Genomic DNA, 19,690 nt, shown 5'->3' with positions numbered 1-19,690 from the left:
TGCTTGGGACACTCGGATGTAATCATTTCTATCAGTATTACAGAGGCAGACTTACTCTGTAGTCAGGAGAAATGCCTTTGAGGGCTTGTTCTGACATTTGGCTTTAATTACAGGACAAATCAGGGCCGCAAGTGTCAGACACATGGCTGGAAGGGCCTTTCTGAGGGGCCATCTGTTCTGAGCTATAGCGTTTTCTAGTGGTGGTTCAAAGATTAAAATTTTAAAAACTGTTTTAATTTTTAAAGTTGCCAAATATATTTTTGCCCTGGTTTCAGTGATCACTGGAACTATGGATATTTTACTGAATAGAAAAATTCAGCCAAGATGCACATTACTTCCAGGTAGGGCTGTTGATAGGATTTTAGAAATACTGATGCCAGGAGTTGAAATGACCAATTCTTTTGGATTATTTTTATTTTTGACCAACCAAATTTTCACCTTATGTATTTTGATTCTTTTTTTATATTGTTTTATTTCCCCAGATTATGGTCTAAAAGCTGTTTAAAGCCTTCTTTAGGAATGTACATCTGGTGCTTTTGTTTTATTTTTTTTTAGGATTAATTACTACTTTTTATAAAAATTGAAATATTGTGTCTCTATTTTACTAGAGAAAAACTTCCAGGTGCCCTTTAATGTCACAAGTCATCAGCAACAATGGCTCATATGTTCTGGTTCCTGCATTCCTTCAAATCAAGTTTTCTCATACCATATAACAAAACAAGAGCTGAAAAAAATGTATGGATTAAGGGATTAGTTGATCAATAGAAAATAAATCACCAACAATTTTGAGCACTGATATAATTGTTGCAGTCATTTATCAAGAAAAAACACTGAATTACTTTGAACATACAATCTGTTGTTTTTCTCTGTTTTCTATCATTGCACTGAAAACCTTGGGTTTTGGATTATTGGTTTAATTACTAATGAAAATAATCATTACTTACAGTCTTAAAACAAATCAATAGACCCAAAATCCATTTATGGCAACACTTGAACATCAGAACATCATTTGAATGTTACACTTTCGTGCTTCATTGTTAGCTTGGAGCTGCCTGTCCTCCATCATCATATACAGCTGCGAAACTGAGATTCACTTGAACAAGATCACTTAGAAAATACATGATAAAATCTGGTTTGGCTTCACTGACACTGATTATGTAGAGAAACATCTTCAACTCTAAGAGCTGCCAACATATTCTGTACAGTAAACAATACTCCTTCTCCCACTCCCTTTTTTGTATTGTTTTAGTTATATTAGTTTTTTCCCTTTAGTCCTTGAATTCATTACAATATGTCCCTGCACCTGTCTATAACTGGCTTTCTGCAACATGACAGTCTGTTGCTGACGTGTATTATTGACTGTATGCTGTGCTGTTGTCGTCTTGTTATTCATATTGTCTTGTTGAAAAGGGATGAATGTATAAATTAAGGATTGATAATAATAATAATAATAATGATAATGATATCACAGTTAGCTTTGAAAACACAGTGTATTATTTGTGTGCAACTGTAGAATATGAGTTCCTTCTCAGGTCATTAAAACCCCTCAGTCCCACCAACAATACTGAGGACATGACCTCATCATCGTCAATGAGTCTGTGTTGAGCTTTAATTTATGAAAATGAATCTGTCATACTCCAGTTATTGCAGTGGTGCACTGTCTCATCGTCTGTCCCCTCTTTGACAGCTCGAGTGTTATTAAAGCAGCTCTACACAGAGTGAAAAAACACACTTGAGCCATCCTCCATGGCTTTGATTCCAGTATGAAATTCATCCTATTATAGTTACACTTCCAAAACATTGTTGAACCTTTGTGTTGCTATTATGCAATGATCCCATTCTGCCAAGCTGCTTAGGCAGTCGGCTAACAGCCACAACAGCAGCTTGCTCTGTCCTATTGCCGTCTCATGCATTCAGATTGGCCAGAAAGGGAATCTGCACGCTGGAAACTGTCCACACACATATCCCACACTTCTGCGGATCATATCTGGAGTGAGTGTCAGGATCCAGCTGGAGCTGGAGTGTACGAGCTGTTCATAGCGCCGATGGCGGCAGCGGGCTCCCAGTCTGGCTGGTAAAAGTGGATGTTGAGGGTTCGAGCCCAGTTTGCAAACACTGTCTTCTCCGTGATGAAGCGGTGGTGGCTCCCTCGTCGACTCCTCTCATGGGAGAGATACATGGAGCACTCGTCGGGCCCCGAGGGCTCGTAGTAATGATACGGCACGGAGGGGTGGGAGGAGGACCTTCACGCAGAGCAGAGGAGAGGCGAGAAGAGAAGAGAAGAGAGAGGAGTAAAGCATGAAGAGGCATGAAAGTCAAAGTTTGAGGGAGGGATGTGGAAATAGCACAGATGTAGTTGTGAGATGAGGGGGGAGGAGTGGAGGGGAGGAGAGGAAGTGAGCCACAGTGGGAGAAGAGATGGAGACAGGAACAAAGGAAAACAGAAAGATCAGAAGAATCTGGGCTCACAGACGTATTCATTATGCACCATCTTGTTCCTCTGATACTCTCAGTCGCACCAAGCTCAGTGGAAGACTCAGTCACATGGGAGTCACTTCAGTCTGGCCTGCATTTCTCTGTGTACATCCCAATGTGTCAAACAGTCCTTTGTGCCCATCTAGATTCATGTGAGAACAAATCATTCTCCTATATCCAGTGAATCTGAATGTAGCATAGACACATTCAAGAGCTGTATTTTGCATTTTCGGCCTGTTCAGTGAAATGTGTTATTTCTGTTATAAAATGTCAAAATGAATGCTTTCACTGGTGCTAAAATCACAGTCATTCACCAGCCTGTCTGCCTGGCAATAAAGGACTCTTGAATTTGTCACTGCAGGGAGTAGATGTTGCATTGTCATTACAAGTTGAAGACATCATTAAAGATGCACTAGACAAGATTTTAATGTCAAGGCACAGCCCTGTTGTCAGCACGCAGTAAATCACAGAGTGAAACTGCTCAAACAGGAAGTGACAAACTGAAAATTTAAGCCCTGAGGGGGAAGGCATTTCGATGGCGTCTTGGATGTATAATTTAACAGATGAAACAGGATGTTGCAGTGGGTGACTGCGGTGTGTGTTGTTGATGTCTTTAAAAATGTTTTCCTAATTATTTGTTTATTGGTATTTATCATTATTATTTGGTTTTTTTGGTGCCGCAGTGTTTCCATATAAGTACAATGAACAAGGCGAGATCATAATCTTTAATTTCATTGAAATTCAAGAGGTCATGTCTTAATCTTGGCATTCAGGTGGTTTAAGTCATGTAAACACTGTTGCTAGGAAACTGTTTGTAAAAAGGGATGTTGCCTTATTTCCTTCTCAAAGATTTTGTGTTTTCTGCATTTCAATGTCAAACGCAATTGATTAACAAAAATAGTAATAAAAAGAAGCTTTGGTTGGCCGCAACGCTTTTAAAAAACATCACCACACGTCACAACTCATGCACTCTTTCATATAAAATTCTCACTGAGGTTTTATTAAATGTTTTATGTACACATATGTTTTATGTATTTTTAGTATATCTAATGTTCTTCCATGTTTTCCCTGATTGCCAGACACATTTCCTTATGGGGATAAGAAAGTTTCATTTGTTGTATCAGAGTTTACTAGTAGCATGTAGTAACATTAAAATTTCTTTTTCATATTTGTATCTTCTTACTAAGGGGTCAGATGAAGTGCCAGAGATTTTCCCAGAGTTTCTGAACCTATTTCAACACATCCACCTGGCAGTTCTGATGAGGTGTACTGTCACCTTTAATGAAGGATTCCTCCAGAGTAACTTAAAACCTTGGATTGAAAAATAATCTGCTTCTACCTGCAGAAATCAGGTGGCACCATGCCATACACGTTGATCCTGTCACACAGCTCCAGGGCTATGGACATGGTGAACCAGCCGGTACTCAGCCAGGAGTTGGAACTCTTCCTGGAAGACAAGAGAGGATCACCGTGTCTGGTAAAACCACACTGGTATAGTTCAAATATACTGGGAGTGCATGGCACCTTCTAAGAAACTGACTGATCAGATGAGACAGTGTTAAAGATGCAAAGCCTTATTTTTAGATTTTACCTGATGAGTCATCTTCAGTACAGATGAAGGCAAAAAGAGTTAGTGCGAGACTTCTTTACTTCCTATGTCTTGTACCAAACAACAAGTCTAGTCTGTATTATTCAAACACTGACTATGCTTAAATGAAAGCTGAAGTGATTGGATTTTTCGTTCAAAAGCAACATCCACTTATCATCCCATGGCTCTACTGTTCACATGCAAATGAGTTTATATGAATAGCTGAATTCACATGAATGAAATGTCTGTTTGGTTCTCATTTTGTAAGCTTGTATTTAGTCAACCATTTTTCTACGGTGCAGATACCTGAACCACACATGAAAAGAGACATCATTTCCTAAATGAATAAAAGAAATACATTTGCCTGAATTACATGTGCCCAAATCTGTACAATTTATTCTGTTTGTTCCAAAATAAGTTCTACATCTACCTCAGCTTCCTGTTTCCCACAGGAGTGGTATATATATATAACATTTATAATGTATTGTTAATGCATGAGGATGACCTGTTGTCCTTGCATTGTGTACGTTGTGTTTTGGTCTTTGCATTGAGGCCACAAAAATCCTCCCTAAACAAGTATTTTACTTGGAAAATAATTTCATTTTAAAACATACATATTCGTCACCAGCCTGTCAGAAAAATAGTGAGACATAAAACTAAAGCGAGCATGGCTTGGCAGCTGTGGCACTTTGTTGCCTAAAGATCATGACGCTGCCGTGCAGAGTGGCCAACCACTCCCCATCAATACCACTTAAAGAAAAAAGTGCACTCACTTCACCCTCCACCACACTGATTAAAGCTTACACACCGTGTTGTTCTGTGCGTGTAATGACTGTGGAAACATGGCAACGTGCTTCTGAAAGGATCCAAATGAAATCAAAATATGATCTGTAAATGTGGTCCCGGTCGCACTACATGAGAAAATACTTTGCAGCGCTCTGCCTAAACCTGATATTAGTGGGATAACAGTGAGCTGGTGATATCAAATCCCACAAAAGCTTTCAGAGATAACAGATGAGTTTGTTAAGCCTTTCAAAAAGTAGTGTGGTGTGTGGTGTGCTCGCCACTAACTGCAAATTTCAAGTGGCTAAAATTGATGACAATTTTTTTATGTACGTGCGTGTTGGCCCCTTTTTTGTGTTTCTTTTCACCTGCACAGATGTGCTGTTTGGTTCCTTCAATATAAACCTCGCAAAGACAAGACCAATCCTGTGAGCATTTACCTATCAATGCCTGTTTCCTTTTTAAACAGTTCATCAAAATTGAGCATCTTGATCCGAGAAATAATGTAGACTTTCAGTTTGGGCAGCAGCTGGTTTAACAGCCTGAGGTTGTTGTAAACGTGGCCTTTTCCATCCCGTCTCATGCAGCTGCTTGGTCCCCAGAAGATGAACACCGTGTCCTGGCTGGCATTGAGCAGCTCCTGTCGGCTCTGCAGCACCCTCTGCAGGCTGGAGTGAGCAATGACACGCAGGCTGGTGCGCTGGCCAACATCCTGCTGATGGCGCACGCTGGGAGCATCGTTCATACGGATGACGCACTCAGAGCGATCGATTTCTTGACCCCTTTTGCTCCCAGTCAGCTGACCGGAGCTGGTCACCAGGGCGCAAGTCCCGCAGTGCATCTTCAGAGACTGTGGAGGTGAAAGGTCAAAGGTCAGACATCACAGAAGTGTCAATTCAGAGACTATTGATGACAGGCTGTGAAACAGTACCAAAGTATGTTCTTACCAAGTTTTTAGAGTTTCATTAAAACCCTTTTAAAGGTGACAGTTTGACATTTGAAAGGCTATAAAAAGCTGAGGGTGTCTAAACAAGACTAACCATGTGTTCAGACAGAGGATCAGCAGTGAGATTGCATTTACAGTCAAGGGAAAGACATAAGTAGATGCAAATTAGCATGGAGTGGTGCAAATTGATGCATCTGTGCGAGTTGAAAATGTTCCAGCATGAGAGAAAAACTTATTATTTTGTGGGGCTTAAGAATCTGCTTCATGCACGTATGGAGACAAGAGTAAAAAGGAGAGAGTCTGGATGGAAATAACAGAAAGAACTGGCATTTGTGGTGAGTACATCTGCACAGGTGGAGTGTTTCATGGGAATCGATATAATTTATAATATTCACAGAGGTCAACTTCATGGCAGTGCTAGAGAAAATGCCAGGGAAAGTCAGCAGGGTTTATCCTCTGGGGACCATGAATATCTGAGCAGTACATCCAACAGTTGTTGATGTATTTCAATCTGAGCCGAAGTGATGGATCAACTGACCATCGGGATTATAAACAGCGCCAGTAAAATTATCGGGATGAAGAAGAAAAACTGGAATGTACTGTTTATACAGAATGCAGGTGAAACAGAAAGCTCAAAGACAAATAATGTCTGATCTTGTTCATCCTTTCGTAAAGAATTCACAAAACTGCCATCGGAAGACACTATAGAGCCACAATACCAACCAAGCATATTTACAGGAAGTCTTTTATACCAAATACAATAACATCATTCACACTGGAATCATGTCCATTATTTTTGTCTGTGTGTATGTCAATGTATTATTGTAATCTGTGTTGGAATGATGTGTTTTAAAACAGCCTGTGAAGCCCGAAGGAAAAAGTCCACATTCATGGATAATAAATGTTATCATTATTATTATTATTATTATTAATATAATTTCTCTATAATAATCTCTCCAGAGCCATGCTCACGGATCAAATGAATCTGCAACCTGTAACAATCAAGGTCAAGGCTTGCAGAGATCCCGAGCTGCCATGAGGATAAACCAATGACCCTGAAAGAGTTTGCACATGTAGACACGGCAGCCATGTCAAGGTCACTTTCCACAAGCTTGAGGTAAAGCATCTCTCATAAGGCAGCCAAAAGTTTGGAATTTAATTTTTAGATTTATATTCATAGGTTAACATAGGTTTTTGTCAAGCAGACACACTATAATTACTTCAGCTGAAAACAGTCCTAAATTAAAGTTTATAACCTGCCCTTTAATACCATGATTATTCTGTCATCTGCGTCCAAACAGGACCTGAATAAAGTGTAACTGGCACAGAATCGAGTAGCTCCTCTCGTTCTGGTCTGTTCTGTCAGGTATCCTATTATTCAGACGCATTGCAGATTATCATCGTTGACAGAAGAGCAGAGGCAATTCTGTGCAGTATTTTCCTTTTGTAGGAACAGCATGAATACACATAAGCCTGTATATTTATTCAGTCGAACACAGTCTGTGCACAATGTGCACTTTCAGAAAACAAGGAGTCAGAGTCAGAGTCAAAGTTGTCAGAATGTGCTCGTATATAAGATATCCAGATCACTGGTAAGATAGTTGAAGTGCGGTATGTAAGGTAGCATCCTGTACACTGCAGAGCTGTTATATTGGTTTGACCAGGTATTCATGTAGTTGTGTCCGACCACGTTTTCAAAGTTGAAAAAGGTGAGCTCGGATTGAATGATCCAACTGCAAAAACCCAGACACTCTTCACATGAATTATTCCCAACCTTAATAGAGAGCTACATTGGCATTCTGAACTGTGCTCTGAGCTTCACACTCCATCAGGTTGTGAGGTGGGAAAATGTGTGTGTTTGTGTGTGTGCGTGAGTGTGTGCATACATATAGGTGATATTACGAGCGCCACAGGCTGTGCTGCTTCCACTGCTATATTTATAATACTCTCCCACTATCTCTGTGACCTCACACTGAATGATTGCCAGGTGTGTGTGTGTGTGTGTGTGTGTGTGTGTGTGTGTGTGTGTGTGTGTGTTGCCTTGTTTTACAATGATTGTCGGGTCCAAAAGATGGGCCCTCACAAAAATGTTGGGCCCAGTAGTCTTCATGGGGACCAAAGCTTGGTCGCTTATGAGGTCGTGGGTGAGGTGAGCTAAGGTGTGAACTGGGGTTATGTTAAGGTTAAGGTTTGGGTTAGGCTGTGCACAATGAATGGGAGTCAATGCAATGTCCTAGCAAGGATAGCTGTGTAAAGCTGTGTGTGTGTGTGTGTGTGTGTGTGTTCTTAAATCTTTGTGTAGTTTTCGATGTGGCCCCAGATATGTAAATATGCTATGTGCAATCACGTTTCTTTGGCAAGAGTCTGCAACTGTCTGAAGGTGCCTAGATCCAAAACCAGGTGTAATCCCGTCTGTTCACAGAACACACATACACACACACACACACACACACACACACACACACACACACACACACACACACACACACACACACACACACACACACACACACACACACGCACACACGCACACACACACACACAATCACAGTCTCTATGCATTGAGGAACAGGTATTTTCATGCCATAACACACTGCCATTTCCTGTAAGAGTGTGTTTGCACACTGTGCAGAGACCCCCTCCCTCAATAATGGGTAGGCTGGAGTGAATTACACGCTTCACTGCACAAATACACCCTCCCTGCCTTCGCCGGGAGGAAGAAAAATCCCAGTCCTTGTACCTGTTTCTTCTTCCACATTCAACAGCTAGTGCATTTTCCCCTCTGCAATGTCCAAAAAATTACTCCCAAGCAAGTTTTAATCATTTTAATAATCAGGGAATGCATTAAACTAGTGAAAGGCAATTGAAGATTACATGGTCAGTGTTGTGGTTTAAAGTGCCTGTGAAACAATAAACGTGTCCTTGACGGTGATTCTGAAGCTCCCTGTTTCTGGCAGCCTGATGATGCTGGGAAATAGCCACTTATAAGCCCTGTATCACAGTTGGAGGGGCTTTCGGAATCAGATGGAGAATATTTCAGATGGCTGGCAGCTGAAGATGCAACCCACAGACTGTTGCATGAATGAATAAATGAATGAGTGAGTAATCAAATGCATATTACAGGTAGCTCATAATCATCCTCCAATTGCCTCAGTGGTCCTTTGATTTCGAACCGACCAGCACTTGAACGCTTGCTGACTCCCACACACACATTCTCAGTCTGCACCTTATCATGCGGCCAGAGGGTCGTCGTTGATCAATAGTGCAAAACCTCGTAAGCAATACACTTTCCTGGATTAAGACTATTTAAAAAAGGGAACCGGTTCAACCTTAGGTGGCGGTTCAATGATGCAGATTGGACTACACAGAGCCATCGCATTAAGAGGGGCAGCAGAAGAAGAATAAGCAGTTAGGAATATGGCTCTGGTTCCAGTCCCAGTCAATTACCGCCCACACACAGGCTCCAAACTCATCAGTATGATCCTGTTTATACACTTCCCTGGGGAACCCGGGATCATAATTGCTTTCAGAGCAAACCCCATCAGTCAGCCTCTAATATTGCACCAGAGCTTCCAATGTGCCTCAAATCCCCCAGCCTCTGCCTATCCCCCTATCAGTTTAAGAAGGGTATATAGTACAAACCTAAAGGAAAAAGACTTGCAGGGTCGACATATTTAGAGGTCAGCGAGGAGTCACGAGTAAAAAAGAAAAAAGAAAAAAAATGCCGCTTTTAACAAAAACACAAACACTGTCCCCCAATGGACTGAATGATGACATCCCATGGCATGGCACACTCAAGATTCTATCATATGATTACACACGTTGAATGATTTATGAAAGCTGCTCGGACGATGTTTCATTCAACTGACTGTAATTTTGTAATTTTGTGAGTAGGCTTGATTAATAACTTGTTTTGTGTATAGGATATATATATATATATATATATATATATACACACATATACACATACATATATGTGAGTGTGTGTGTGTGTGTGTTTTCTTACCTATATAATACATTTTTTTCAATATTTAAGATTGTTTTCTTTCCTTGTATATATGTGGAATACAGCATGAATATAACATGACAGAGTACACCCCCCCCCCCCCCCCACCTCGGGAGAATAATTGTCCTATATCTGGGCATACAAGATGGGTGGTGCATTATCTATTTAAGATCATTGTTCTGAGAACTGTTTGAAATACTTCTGACAAAGGACTAGAGAGACCAAAATGTTAAGATGATCAGTAAATCACGAGGCTCAGCAGAGCAGTGTGCCAGATGTTTTTCTTTTCAATCTTTAATGTCAGACATCCTCAGATATAAGCAGTGGTGGCTGAACATAAAGACTCGGCAGTGTTTGCTTACAGAGGCATAAATGATTTAGATGCTGATCATTATCATTACAGTAACTGTACTCCTCCTAAAGTGCGTGGAATTAGGGTAATGGCTAAATTGAGAGCAGAGGTGGATTAAGTGGCACCTGCTCTGCGATGTGAGGGCTTAACGATCAGCTCTGCTTCCTTTTCTCAGAGGCCAATTAATTACACCGAGACCCTCCGAAAAGCTGACAGCTCATTAAGCTCCTCCTGGTGACATACATTCAAGTCGAAGTCCCAAACTTGCTCTGCTCTCAATTTGAGGGAATAAAGGCGAGATAATCAGGGCGTCTGTCCTTCCCTTCTTCTTCATCCAGTCGACCTCAGACAGAGAGAAAGCGAGAGAAGGATGCTCCTCAGAGGACGTAGCCTCGTTAGCAGCGAGCTGATGGAGGGGATGTGAAATAATGTCGGGATGGATTCCGCGTTGACTGAAATAAAAATCATGTTCATAACACCTGGCTCGTGCCATTCACCTAATCCATCGAGAGGTACAGATGTTATGAATTAATAAGAGAGCATAGTATTTCTTAAGGTGTATTTAAGACATGACTACAAATTGGGCTATGTAACATCACTCTGAGGATGACACCTGATAATATAATCTCTTCTGCCAGGTGTGCTTTGAGTGGAATTAAACATTTGCATATCCTGGGAATTCATCCATTAAGTAAGCTCTGCACAAGGATGGTAGGCGTAGGTAGGAAAATGTTCTGCATAACTGACTTTCTAATGACACCGATTTCTCTGAGGCTGACTGCGTCACAGGCTGTCAGAGCACAGAAAGGTATTGCCCATAATAAGTAGGTACATCATAAACTGGCACAGGCACACAATCCACATTCATGCTCTCACACTGGCTTTGTGATTAGAGCGTGTAAAGGCCAATGTAGATTGATTCTGCTGACAGATCGTCAAAGGTCAACATCTCTTTAACAGGAATCGGCAAAACATCGCAGAGGGAGAGGAGGAAGGAGAGGAGCGAGGGAGAACAATGGAGCGGGCTGTCGGTTTCAGTGTTCAAACTCGAATGTGCGCGCGTGTGTGTGTGTGTGGACGTGGATGTGTGTGTTTGAAAGCGTCTATTCAACTCTGCAGCTCTAATTACTGTAGCTTGTCAAAGAAAAGAAAAACACACTAGAGGACATCTCACAAAAACCTGCAGACATTGCAGAAGGCAGACAGAGAGAAACAGAATAAACACAGAGACTCCGAGCCAGTCGCTCAAAATATCCTACATAAATGTGCACCATCACTGTGAAGTCTGATCTCACAGCGTATAGAGTTGTGGGTTTCAACACTGCTGTTTTCATTTCACCATTAAGCACCGAAAAGACTGAAGGAAAAAGACAAATGTTGAGCTTTTGACCCTCAGCCACATGGAGCAAGATAGTCTTAGTGATTAATGTGTGCTGGGTGTTTTATGACTTCTTGGGTGGGATATAAATGAGCCAAGCAGCCACAGACCACCATCCACCTTAGTGAAGTTACAGCCTATGCAAACTAGAAATGCACATAAGTTAATATACGCCATAAACAGCATCCAGCAGGCACATTAGATAGCGCTCGCTTCAAATTTTCAAGCATCCCTGGCTCTGATGAGAACATAAAATTCTAACGTGTCTGGGCATTTGCATGGGCTTGTCTGCGTGAATGTGTGTGTGTGTGTAAGTGTGAGTGTGTGTGCACACTGTAGTTGAAGCCAAGATTCCATCCAACAGCAGCATCAACAGCAGCAGCAGACCTCACATGACCCTGAAAGGAGGTGCACACACTGATCCACCCCACTCCACAGATCCTACAGCAGGGGTTGAGTGACATGAAACAGTATGAAAATGTCGCAGTGTGAATCCATCATGAATCAGCCATCAACCAGGAGGAGGTGGACAGCCAGGAGAGACTGTGAATAATAAAGTGCCTGCACCGCCGAAAACTCCAAATTGCAGCAGCTGCCGCTCACTTCTCTTAAGAGCTCCTGAAAAAGCTGGGAGATGAATGTTTCTTTTTCATTGAGCTTGAAAGGATCTGATGGGGGTAACTACATCTCTGAACTTAACGTGTCCAGCGAGCCTGAGCCACATCAAACCTCTCTGCAAACCAAATGTCACTCATCATCAAGCAGTGAAAGGTGTACTGTAACCAACGCTTTTTTTTTTTTTCTCCTTATCCTCTCCTACCCAGCGCTGCCTGAGCGAGGCAATGTCCTTTCCACTCTGCTGTGCTTCGCTGCATATCTTTTTCACTGAGGGGAGACGCGACGCTGCCTGACAGATCCGTCTATCTGAACGAGCGGCCTGTAACACTGCGCTGGGTGCGAACGATGGGGCCTCTGCGTTACAGTAACTATGATTCTGGTGCTTATATGACCGAGCGATTACAGCAGTGATGTCCTGAGTGGAGATTCATCCTGTTTTGAATGCTCTTATCGCTAAATATTTCATAGTGGACACATTAATTATGAATTAAGAAACTGAATAAACTACAGAGAGAATTTAGAGATGGGACTACCACAGCAAGTTCAGCTTCTGAGTCCACTGGGATTACTTTGTATTAGAACAGCCATACAGGGAACAATAAAGCTGTAATAAAATCATATTTTATTCTTAAGCTTTCTCTAATCAACAGAAATTGCTATTTTTTTTTTTTTTTACATTTTCAATAATTACACATACAGAACTTTATTTTTAATATTGAAAACGGCGTGCTGCTTTAAAAAGAAGAAAACGAAATCTAAAAATGTACACAATGTTCCACAAGGTTCCATGCTCAAACTCAAAAACCTGGGAATCACATTAAACTCTGAAGACAGCTAAGGACATAACAAGTACACAAGTCAGACGAAGACAGATTTTTCAGTTCTGCTTGAAACCGGCACAGCACCTGAAGCTTCAGAAATAAATTTTACATGCATACCTGAACTCCACATTTACATGCGAGTCTCTCTGCTTCACCTGGATGACAGCAGAATACTGATTAAGTGCAGTTTTTATTACACATGTGCATGAGTGCCAAGTGCAATCAGTGCTCTTTTTGATGGCTGGGAGCTGTAGGACACATATGCCCAAACTGATAACAAATATGTCCAAGATTCGATTCTGATCCTTGCAAGAGAAATGTTTCCAAAATCATATCATATATATTTAGTACGACCAAGTCCCATGTGCTGCTGTCCTCGTCACTACTATCTCCACCGTTGGTCTCCACGTGCCTCCTCCAAAATACTTTAGAAGTCACCAGCCACTTCTCACCTGCCAGCATGGAGCCAGCATTCATGGATTCATGCCATCCCCCCCACCATCCCCCACCCCCGCAAATTCCACTCTCCTCTCTGAGCAGACATCTAATGCACTGACAGGAACCTGACCCCTCACACCAAACACTACCACACAACCAAGCTGAGGTTTTTCTGGTAGTGGGTGGGTGCTTTTGCTTTGTGCAAGTTGAAAAGCATTTCGTTTTTGTCTTGACAAACTGGCATAACCCCTGTTGAATATCATAAACTATCATACAAATCTTCCGCTTCACCTCATTGGCAGCTATTTTTGCGACTTAGTTTAGACATGTGCACTGAAATAAAATGCAAAATGTTTAAATGATTTCAAAGATAGAACAGGTCGATACTGCATGAGGTGACAGTCTCACAGTGTACAGACGGCGCATACCTTATGATCCATCACACCTGAGTACCCCTCAAGTGTTGATGCTGGGAGTCTCTGTGATCTCTCCGGCTTTTTTGTGGATGAAACAGGAGCATCTGAACGGTGGGAAGGTGATGATGAAGATGATGATGGTGCTGATGAGGAAGATGATCTGTCACCAGAGCTGCTGTTGTACACCAACATCACGCTGGTAACCATGGTGACGATGATGATGCCACTAACCCCTTGGCACTGAAGAGACACATGAAACACATGAAGTTAAAAACAATATCTAGTCAAAGAATTTAGAAAATTCTCCCAGTTAATGTCCAAAACAATGTCCATGAGCAGCAAGGACATAAGGGCAGAGAGAAACCACTGCTAATTAAATGTCAGCTTTGAAAGCAGAAGCGACACAATAATAACAGCTGCGCTCTCCTCATGCAAGCCTGCAAATGAAATGTCAGCTGTGCCACTCAACATGCTCCGTCAACAGGACAACATGTTTTAAAATAGCATTAGGCTGCTGAAATCAAAAACCCCCCCTCTGCAGAAACTAACTTTAGCTGGGGGCTCTCTTCTAGGGTTATCTTATAAAAAATAATATAAATACATAGGCTACTGTGAGTGATGAAAAGACAACACCACAAAGTGCAATTAGGGCACATAAGGCTACACATAATGACAGTGCTCAGTCTGTAACTCACTTCTAAGCAGCATAAACACAAAGGAACATTACAGTGACATTTCCTGCAGGTCTCATTCATATTTACCACTCTTATCTTCATCTTCATTTCCCCTCGTTCCCACTCGCAGATCGAGCCGTCATCCTAGTGGGGCCAAATCTTTCTCTTTCCCTCTCTCTCTCTCTCTCTCTCTCTCTCACACACACACACACAGAGCGTCGGGACTCTTCAGCATGCAACACTTGAGCGGCAGCATCACTGGGATCAGCGCCGTGCAGATAAAGAAAACGACGCTCCACTACTCTTTTCCCATGCTCTCCCCTACAGAGACGCCCTCACTCAGCCCTGCACTCCTCATGGTCCTAAATAACTCAACTTCCCAGCTTACAGGGAGGGTTGTAAGGTTCCCTGGGGGGGTTTCTTTGGATGGTACACACATATCTTTATTATAATGTACAGCACGCAGCAATGGTCCTCCTGTGGTCCATCTGTGTTTATAGTGATATGAATACACATTTGTATGAATCTGTGTATCTAACCATAATCAATTCATATAATTACTAAAATATATAGGTTACCTCTACAGATTATCTTGGCACAATAATCTATTAACTAGTCCATATTCTTAAAAAAAATGTGTGAATGAACAAATTTTTGTCACATTTTTTGATATCGTATGACAATTATCTTCAATGGGGTAAGTGATACATTCAGTCTTGGTGATCGCAATGGGTGAGACAGATATGCTCATAGTTTAAATCCTCACAGTATATTCAGATAACACATAACATTTCAAACATGTTTGCTTCATAAATAAAATCTGTGCTTCATAAAATAAAGGTAAATGGTCAAGGTGATCTTCCGTCAAACTCTCACATGATGTTGTGTAGGGAATCGTCTGTCGCCATTTTTATATTGAACTAATGATTAGTTCACTTCAGTTGCGGACTTCTGTTCTGTGTGGAGATGGACGGTCTCATCTCCCATCTCATCCTCACGACTACACAGTGTGCCTGTGTTAGACAGAGGGACGTGTGGGATCTGATGTCAGGTATACTACAGTTCTGTGGGAAAATTCTTCACCTCTTGAATGAAAGCGTTGAATGTTTTGAGTGAGTGGTGGCCTTTTATAGGTTGAAGTCTTGTGCTGCACAGTATAAACTGATGTGACCGTTGCACTTAATGTTTTCTGAATAGTAAAATGAAATGTGCTTCAGATATTGAGAAACTTTTATATTGTTTCCTTACCATTTCTCTTTGGTACTTCTGTTGACACTTAAAGTTATGATAAGATTACTGCAGTCCTTCAAAGGGTGTTAGTGATAATACCGAATATACTGACAAATGTTCTTGGAATAGTGCATCATCATTTTTTTTGTCATTCAAGTAGATTTTGGGACATCCCATTTAAGGACAGAAATCTATTTTTCTCATTTGTCACGGCAACCTGAGCAGCTAAAGCTCCTCATGGGAGACAGATTTGCTGGAAGCTGTAATCTAGTCAGGAGGCGATGGGAAATGAGGAACGAGTCTTTTTATAGACACCCTCTGTGCTGGCGTAACTGTGTTCGTTTTATCTAATGTGTCTTTCATGTTCTAGTTATTCCTCAGCACGTCTCACTTTACAAACTGAAATATATCTGTTGGCTTTGTGGGAACTGGTCGGTAATTTATCTCAAAAACAACACAGAATATTGCAGTCAGACCAGATACTGTAAGGAAAATCAGGGTAGCCTATATAAAAGCCACAGTGGGAACAGCACATCTTCCCTTTTATGTTTTTGTCCCAGATATATTCACATCTAAACAGTGGCCTTGTTACACTAATTAGCTCTCTATCTGAAGCCAAATACTAATAGTGATTCATTTAGAATATGATGTGACACAAGATTAAAACATATTACTACAAAATGTAATATATGATACAATATATCAAACCACACCACGTGAAACAAGACAAACTCATATGAATTTTGACTTGGTGACAAGTCTAATTCAAGAGGGGAACATTGAAATTCACATAGCTCATAGACGTGCAACCTGTGACAAGGAGACTAGGTGCTTGGTTATGAAGGATCAGCAGCCAAAAAGGTTGGAAACCAGTAACACATCAGGAATGTATGGGAATATTAGCATAAAAGAAAGATATGTGAGTGGACTAAATAATGATCATATAAGAATATAAGAGATTATAAGTACACATATGCACATATAACACACACATGTACTGGGACAGTTACATGAAACACTAACAAACACAGAGAAAAGAAATCAACTATTATAATGTGAGTGGGAAAACCGACACATCCTAACCTAAAACATAATTTTAATGCATAGATAGACTAAAAATGTAACTTTCAGTTGGCTCTAACTATAAAAGACATTCCTACAGCTCTAAGTATAATTGTTCTGAGGTTTAAGAGTCAGGAGCAGTTATTTACTGATTCAACCTTCTGAGGACAACAGCCCTGAAACAGAGCTTATTATAGAGCCAAGTCATTTGTTGGTTTGACAGCGATCAATATGAGTTAAAATTCATCCTATGGGCCTGTAAATGGATTTCTGTGTGAAGTTATTGAAAGTGAAATAACATTATCTTTTCAATTCTTCTATAAAATGTTACGATAAAAGCCAACTTGCAGCATTTTGAGTTCGATTATTGTCGAATATCTGAAAAATTGATTATAATGACTTAATATCTAATGACGCTCTGTTGTGTTGGGGTGATAGAAGTTAATGTAAAATTATGATACAAAAAAATACATGCAGGTTGTAGGAGTATTAATTATTTCCAATAACATTCTCACTTTGTAAAGAACTCTGTTCCCTTTCTCCTGCCTCTTTAATGTTTTCTTTGACGCCATATGGCCATATAATTGGGAGAATAATCTTAATCACCAAATTATCTGTATCATTGAGGAGTAGTGCCTCATAATGCACCTCGTCATTATGAATTCAGGGGATTAGGTGGCTGGCAGTCCGTGCGCTTTGATTAGAGGTGTCCCTGAGGTCTCAAATGCATCTCAAAACACAGCTCTGGGGAGCACACACTGACAAGAGCAAGGCAAATGTCTGTGGAACAAAACCTTTTTTAATTAACTCCAACCTCCTATCCAGCGAGGTGCCAGACGGCTGTCTCCCTGTGCTGAGCCAAATACAATACAAGTGTGAAATATCAGCTCGGTTTGCACCTGTTTGCTGTGCCAAAAGCTGTTTGTTGTTGCTCATTATATTATCCCTAACTTTAAGATTTGACGCCTCTGGGTGTCATTCAAGAAACTAATCTAACACTAAAAGTCAAGGTACTGCAACTACCCTAACTTACAAGGCTGATTATGATATAGTGCTGTTACAGTTGTATATTTTATGTTATACCATGCTGTCAAATGCCACATAGAAAATCTGGTTAATTTTTGTTTTGGTCTACATTATCAAAGATAAGATTTGATTTTGACTAATGGAAATTTGAAGGTTTATACCAAAGTGGACGCTATTTATAATATGTAAATTTTCCACATTAAAATGTCCCAAATGTTTCCAGCAATTCTCAAACCAAGAGAAAAACGTGATTTTAATCCATGGATGGTCTTACGATACATCCATGTTTTAATCATGTCATTTGGTCGTTGATCACATCCTCTATATACACAAGGGTAGGCGCTTTGGTTGCCTGCCCGAGGCTCAAAATTGACTTCTCTAGTTTTAAGACACATACACCTTGGTCATTTTCAACTATATATTTTAAGCTGATTAAAGATTTTAGGCATCGGACGTCTTAAGTTATGAGACAAAAAGCTAGGAAAATGTTATGCAGATCAGTTCCCAGCCGCTGGAGAGTCCTGTCCTGTATCCACCTAAGAGTGTCAGTGAATCTTTGATTTTTAAAGTAAAACTGCTTTATTCATTTACCGGTTTTAATCCCCCGGTCTATTTCTTATGGAGAGGAGGACACCTCTGGAAAATTCAGCTGCTGGTAGAAACCTGCTGAACGTCTGGTTCATAAATTATTAAAGAAACAAAGGTAAGTAGTCTCTGTTTCCAGCTACTCTGAGACGTCATGTGTCCGCCAAAAAGCATCAGTGAACCACTGATTCTTTTAAAGGTATTTTTGGGGCATTTTGTCTTTATTTGGCTACACTGAGAAGGAGAGGGGAAGACGTGCGGACCCCGGGTCGGACTGGAACCGCGGCTGCTACGGGCAGGAACAAGCCTCTGTGGTACATGCTCTACCACAGAGACAAAATTGAGCTGCTCATTTCAGCCTCATTTTTGACTGACTTGACTGATATTGACACATTTGATGGATACAAAACATATGCTTGTGATATACAAACGTTTGTATTTGCCTATTTTACATTCAGGCCAGTAGATGTCGCACTGTCATCAAGAAATTAACCCCTTGTCAATCTACTTTGCTGAGAAAGTAAAGTCAAAACCTGTGGGACTCACTTCTTGTATCAGGCAGTTGATTTCTTCAGGCAAATAAGGCATAACATTCTGGGAATTTTACCCACCGCGTATTTCACTTTCTGACCGCGGACTGTACATTGAGTCAGCTTTCATTTCACTGCAGCCATGATGGCTTTTGTGGTCTGGTCTCGTCATGGCGGGCTGTCTTTCCCGCCCTCGTATGTGGGTGGTCCGTGAAAGCAGGTGACTGCGCCTCTCTGTTTCCTCCCTGCACGCCCCGTTTCCTGTTCACCTGGCTTGCGATACTGCCACAGGTATGGTAACTTTCTGCGTTTGTTTGTTCCCCAGTTTGCTTTTCTTATGCTGCTGTTATGTTATCCTAGAAAAGACTCATCCGGGTCTGGGCCGAGAGATCTGGCTGAAGTGCGATCAGACTGGAGGCCTGGAGACTCCAACAACCCACAATTAAGGCCTTAAGTACACCATGTGCCAGAGTCGGCCCATTACCAGTTCTGCCAACCAGGGTGGCTTTATTTCATTTACTGCTATTTTCCCCATGCCAATGCCAACCCTTCCCTTGATGCAGGATAGAAACGGATTACATGACTGCTCTTTATTAAATGACTCATTTAACACAACATGAATACTCACATTCACACTGACACACAGATAGTAGCTGTTTCATCCAAGCCTCATCCAGATTTTGAATAGGATATAAAGTTTAAGATTTGAAACATGTATTTTGGTGTAAAAAATTACACAAACAGCATCAGAGCCCCATTCAT

At 41.0% G+C, this 19,690-nt stretch overlaps 1 protein-coding gene across 1 annotated transcript; it reads right to left on the bottom strand.

Annotated features, from left to right (window-relative positions):
- Window positions 1–798: 798 nt before the first annotated feature.
- On the bottom strand, window positions 799–14,820 carry st6galnac5b (ST6 (alpha-N-acetyl-neuraminyl-2,3-beta-galactosyl-1,3)-N-acetylgalactosaminide alpha-2,6-sialyltransferase 5b). The gene is made up of 5 exons (XM_056379388.1): window positions 14,583–14,820; window positions 13,834–14,061; window positions 5,287–5,696; window positions 3,815–3,922; window positions 799–2,243 (listed from the first exon to the last, which is right to left on the bottom strand). The coding sequence occupies exons 1-5, from the start codon at window positions 14,601–14,603 to the stop codon at window positions 2,000–2,002; spliced, it is 1,011 nt and encodes a 336-aa protein (XP_056235363.1). The 5' UTR covers window positions 14,604–14,820; the 3' UTR covers window positions 799–1,999.
- Between the last annotated feature and the right edge of the window lie 4,870 nt (window positions 14,821–19,690).

The sequence above is a fragment of the Seriola aureovittata genome, chromosome 6 (genome assembly GCF_021018895.1).
Source record: "Seriola aureovittata isolate HTS-2021-v1 ecotype China chromosome 6, ASM2101889v1, whole genome shotgun sequence".
Classification (NCBI taxonomy): Eukaryota; Metazoa; Chordata; class Actinopteri; order Carangiformes; family Carangidae; genus Seriola; species Seriola aureovittata.
This window is presented reverse-complemented; position numbering and strand designations above follow the sequence as displayed.

What these genes read in the sequence shown, in the direction of transcription:
- st6galnac5b (XM_056379388.1), bottom strand. Translation starts at nt 14,603, where the DNA reads ATGAAGATGAAGATAAGAGTG. An exon ending in AAGGAAACAGGCATTGATAG is followed by an intron (nt 3,923 to 5,286) that starts GTAAATGCTCAC and finishes CTTGTCTTCCAG; the next exon opens with GAAGAGTTCCAACTCCTGGC. An exon ending in GTGCCACCTGATTTCTGCAG is followed by an intron (nt 2,244 to 3,814) that starts GTAGAAGCAGAT and finishes CTCTGCGTGAAG; the next exon opens with GTCCTCCTCCCACCCCTCCG.